Source organism: Trichinella spiralis (assembly GCF_000181795.1).
Source record: "Trichinella spiralis strain ISS 195 chromosome Unknown Scfld4907, whole genome shotgun sequence".
Lineage (NCBI taxonomy): Eukaryota > Metazoa > Nematoda > Enoplea > Trichinellida > Trichinellidae > Trichinella > Trichinella spiralis.
The window spans coordinates 1-5329 of record NW_003531846.1 but is presented as its reverse complement, the minus strand read 5'-3'; the positions used below and the strand labels follow the sequence as shown (position 1 = coordinate 5329).

General features: G+C 32.8%; 1 protein-coding gene across 1 annotated transcript; it reads left to right on the top strand.

Annotated features, from left to right (window-relative positions):
* The first annotated feature begins 109 nt into the window (after nucleotides 1–109).
* Tsp_12541 (putative PWI domain protein) lies at nucleotides 110–4236 on the top strand. The gene is made up of 11 exons (XM_003367060.1): nucleotides 110–284; nucleotides 338–381; nucleotides 618–698; nucleotides 2408–2646; nucleotides 2725–2896; nucleotides 2956–3029; nucleotides 3088–3229; nucleotides 3290–3428; nucleotides 3485–3855; nucleotides 3919–4065; nucleotides 4135–4236. The coding sequence occupies exons 1-11, from the start codon at nucleotides 110–112 to the stop codon at nucleotides 4234–4236; spliced, it is 1686 nt and encodes a 561-aa protein (XP_003367108.1).
* The last annotated feature ends 1093 nt before the right edge of the window (nucleotides 4237–5329 follow it).

Sequence of the window (5329 nt, the reverse complement as noted above, 5' to 3'; positions counted from 1 at the left end):
AATGTATTATTATATGACTGTATAATTTAAGTTTTTTATTATACTGTTTTGATTTATATTTAGTAATTTGATTTTTTTCAGCTTAAATGTGACGAAAAAAAATAAATCTATGCTAATTGACTTCATTAACAAACGAAGAAGCTTGTACAATAAGCCACCGTTGAAGATGGAAGGAGATCAGTTACCAGCAGATGATGAAATTCGAAAAGAAGATGAAATGTTTCGGAAGGCATTAAAAAATTTGGTCAAAGAAATGGCACCTGAGCTTTTCGAAGGAACATCAAGTATGTAGTTTTAGTAATATTTCTGTTTTTTGTTGAAAACTGCTATTTTTTAGAATCTCACGTTCCGAAATCTCCTACTCTTACTGGCAAAGGAGGAGTAAGTTGGTTGTTTATATTTATTAGCATACTTAAAAGATATCAAATAGGTATATTATTTGATGAAGAAAAATATTTATGACTATTGTTTATTTTATTGAAAAAAAGAGTGCTTTTCTGAGGAACGCAGAGTGACTGTATAAGCATTTTCAGAACTTTATTATGTTGATGAGAATGCATTTTTTCATTTAAACTCGATATTGATTGTTGTATTTTGACTGCTTAATAAATTTGTAGAATTTGGATATCGAAAGTTTGGATCGTGATCGTAAAGAATATATTGCAAAAGAAATTATTCAGTTTCGTGAAGCCCATAAAGTAAGCCATTTTTTGTTTTATGTAATTGGTTTTGTTAAACTTGTGCTTGTAAAATGTTTAAAGTCAGTGCTGAAAGAAGTTAAAGTTTGCATTTACTTATTATTTTTTTCATGTTCAACATTTTATAATTAATGGGATATTTTATTTCCACTTTCACATTAGAATGTTTAATATTTGACTAAGCTATTTGGCATCGGTAATCCTTGAACTCTGATGCAGATGCCTTTAACGATTGATTGATTCATCGCACCACTGAAACCGAAGTGCTGTGTTTTTCTCTCGCGCATCTTTAGTCTCTCGACTAATTGGTAAGTTTGCCAATGAGATAATTTGCCCAAAAAGAACATGTTTAATAGGCTTTGTGCGTCGCTGAATTTCAGCATCAATTTGGAGTTTTTTGTGAAAAAATTTCCGAGTTTGCTTCACATTTCTTAATTCATCTCCATTTTCATTGAAAACTTACAATGCCAGATCAACGTTGCGCAGATTAAGTAAATATTTGCTGTGCTTTTTAATGTGATGTTATTATTGTGCTAGCAGTGCAGAAAGATTAGATGTGTTTAGTCGGTAATGAAATCCTTCGTTGGAAGCGACTTCTGTCCGGCAATTTCCATTTATTATTGCTGTAAGTATTTTCCACTGTATTTTATTAGTGAGGCAGTAAATATGACAGTTGAATTTCAGTTGCACTTTTGTATTATTTATTCTTGAGGTATCTTTTTGTTTTTGGGTACAATATTTAGCGACAACACTAGTATATGTCTTTGTGTATAACGTGTATAACATTTATGTTTTTATAAGTTGGTATAACAACTGGATGGAAAATTAAGCAGTTAAGCTTGTATTTATGTTGTTTCTACTAATGTGGTGTTCACTGCTTGTTGCTTTCATTAAAAAAATATGCGCATTGGTTGATTGATTGATTATATGTATATTTTACATTTTTCAAAGTTTATAAAAAAATTTTTATTAAAAAGCATCTCCTTTTCAGAAAATAGAAAATCATTTTGACAAATTTGGGGTACTGTAGATTGTTCTGCTAGAATTCTTGATGTAGATGATGTTGTAGATGTTGTATCTTAGATATTCATTTTGTTACATTTTGCATTGTGCACATCATAACCTGCCAGTAATAGCGACGAGCTTTTTCTTCGCCGAATTTTTACGCGAGGTATGGATTTTCATTTAACTTTTCCTTTTTCGTATGCGTAAAATAAGGTAGGGCATCGAATTCAAAATTTACGCTGAGCAGTTGATTTTATTTTCTAATCTTGGAAAGATCCGAAGACACCTACCTCCTGCTTGCAGGTATGATTTTTCATAATTTGGCTTTTGATTCGCGAACTTGTTTTATGTAAGTATGTATGTTTTTGCGCTTTATGAGGCGTGCATTTTGGGAAATTTGTGTTATTAATACAGCGTCAGATTTGACTGTATATTATTTGCTGATTGATTATTAGCAATGAAAAAAAAAGTCAGTGTTTGCCATAAGTGATTAATCTTGCAGAATGGAATTCGACGAGTGCTGAACTGTACAGATTACGTAAGCAAATGCGAAACTAATGATTTTTTTAGCTTGTAATATAGATTTCAGTGCGTAAGTGCCAACTGTTATTTATGAAAAAAAGGCATAATATTGCTTTCGGTTTCCTTTTTAATTTTTTAATTTGAAGTACATTCCTAGTATTTAGTTGGTTTTTTCTTTGCAGGATGATAAAGAAGCACGTTTGAAGGGAAAATCAGCTTCTGTTGATGTGAATGAAAAGAACGAGCGTTTTACTGAAAGACCATCTACTCCTTTGGAAGCTGACAGACGAGCGTCTACAAAATTCGAACGAAACTGTGCTACCGATAGTGCCGATGCAAAAGCTGGTGAAGCCAGAGGGCGTAGGCGGGGTAGCACTCCTGAAACTGGAAGCCGTCGAAGACGATCTCCCTCTGCTGACAGGTTTTCAACGTTATATTCTGTTTAGAAAGGCTTTATTAATTTATGTAATTTTTTAAATATATGTGTATGAATATGCAGGTTGTTGGAAACCAGTGAAGATGCACGGGAAAGAGAAAAATTGGAACGCAAAGCCAGGGAAAAGGAAAAAAATTATTTGGAAAGATTAGAAAAATTAGAAGCCAGAGAAAAAAGAAAAGCGAAAGAACGGCTCAAACAGGCGGAAAAGGAAAAAAGGCGAAAAAAAGAACAAGTAGTTTCTTTATGATTATGTAATAAAATTTATTTGGCATTGTTTTGTTTCTTTTCTAGTTAGCAGATATTAAAATTATGCAAGAGTTCCTTGAAGATTACATTGATGAAGAGGGTGATTTGGAATTTTATCAGTATGTTTTTTTAATGATAATTATCTTTTGTTTCGTATTGAATTTTTATTTTTTTCAGGGGCAAATCATTACTGCTAAGAAAAGATGCAATTACAGACGAGATGGAATGGGATGCACTTGACAGACTTCGCGAAGCAGAAGAAATTGCTTTAATTCGTCGTAAGCTTATTGAGGAAAATTCAAGTAAAGATTCTAATGAGGTAAAATATTTCAAAACGCAAAGAATTTGGAGGAGTCATTAATTATTGTTGTGTATGCAGACAAAAATAATGGTGGAAGAATTACCTGTGAATCCTGTGAAATTGGAAGAGCAGCAGCGTACCGTTTCAGAATCTGAAACGGATAAAGCTGCTGATAATAATGATAATAATGCAGATGAAGTGGATTCCGCTGTCCCAAGTATGTATGCTTGTGCGTGTGTTGTGCTGTTATTCTATAAAGAGGTTTTTTTGCAGAGGTGAAAAAAGAGACGGTTCTGATTCCAACTGTTTTTTTACCCGCACAAGCAGAAAACAGTCAGCCCATTGGTTTTGCTGGCTTGAAGCTAGGCTCTGTTTCTACATCGACGAATACTGCAGCGCCTATACCATTGCAGCAGATGTTTAATGAACCGGATGAAGAATTTTCAGTTGTTAAAACGTCTTCTCGAAAATTGGTACCATTGGAGTACACTGAGGAAGAGAAGCGTGCTCTGGAAATGCCGAACTTGCATACCCAGATGTCTACTGAAGAGCGTAAGAAATATGTGAAAAGTCTCATTGACAAGATTCCCAGTTCTAAAGAAGAACTTTTCAAGTATGAAATTCATTGGGAATACGTCGATCAGGTATGGATCATTTTTTAATCTTAATTTCCACGTATGCATGAATGTCTGTATTTATTATTGTAGCTTTTGATCGATCGTCGAATAAAACCGTGGATCAGTAAGAAAATAATTGAGTACATTGGGGAAGAAGAAGCCAGTTTGGTAGATTTTATATCTGAAAAGGTTCTTGAAAGATCAACACCACAGGGTTTGTTAGATGATATTTCAATGGTATGTTGATTTGTTTTTCGAGATATTTCACATTTTAAAATATTTTTCTAATAATTGTCCAATTTATAGGTATTGGATGAAGAGGCTGGAGTTTTTGTGGCGAAATTGTGGCGGTTGCTTATTTATGAAATAGAAGCTAAACGAGTTGGCTTGTCTAAACTTGAACATTAATTTATTATTTAGCTTTAGAATTTAAATGGGATTTTTTGGAATTGGGTGAAACATTGCATCCCGTATGTGCAAATAAATTTATTCAAGTAAAGTTTGTTGTTTGTGGCAAATTTACCTTCTTCAAAAAGTTTGCTTAAATAGTAAAAAAATGTTATTGAAGTAACAAGCATAAATGAATTGACTGTGAGAGTTTTCATAAAATTTGGCCGAAAGCTACTGTGCTAGAGAATCAAATTAAGTGTTTCATTAAAATTAAAGTACTGAATTTCGTTGGACTGCAATATTCGTGCTAAGATGATATTGAAGCACAAGCATGGTAAATTATGAAAGGAGAATCTGCTGAAACATCATATTGTTATTTTAAATTTATTTTAGAAAGAAACATGTGGAATGTATGTTTTTAAAAAGAAAAGATAGACGTTGCATATTTGTCTTAATACCTGATTTTCTTTAAATACTGTAACTGTCCATTTTCATAAAATAAATTTGTATGGATTAATATTTGCAATTAATTAATCCATGAAAAAATAAAAATGTCCGAATGAATTTTACAAGATTTGTTATATTTCTTGTAATTAATGTTTTCATTGTATTTCTTTCGAGCTTTATTTTAACGGTTTTGATTCGACACTTTTTTGTTTCCGATTTGCACAATGTGGAACTGCCATTAAATTTCATTTTTGAAACTTGTGAGAAGTATGGTGTATGCTCTTATCCTGTTGCAAATGTATCGCTGCAAAACAAAAACGGCCAGTCGTTATTTGAGGTTGATTTTTATTACGATGTGTTGTTCGAATTGACCGTATTTCCTGACTCTGTCAGGCCCACTTCTGGCATGATTATGCTTATTGTTCGATGTTACAGTGGTGAAAATTTGCTCACTTACAGCTTTCCGAGAAGCACAATACTGATTTATCGCCCGTGGCCATGGCGGTTGATTAGAATGTTTGTTAAATTACCACTTTACGTTTTTGGCTGTTGCAACGAAGAGCAAACATTCAGTATTAATTTGTTGGAAAAGTTTCACTTTTCCAATGCTCATTTTTGCGGTAAAATTTCAGTGGAGCTGCAAAATACAGAGATGAATATTGTT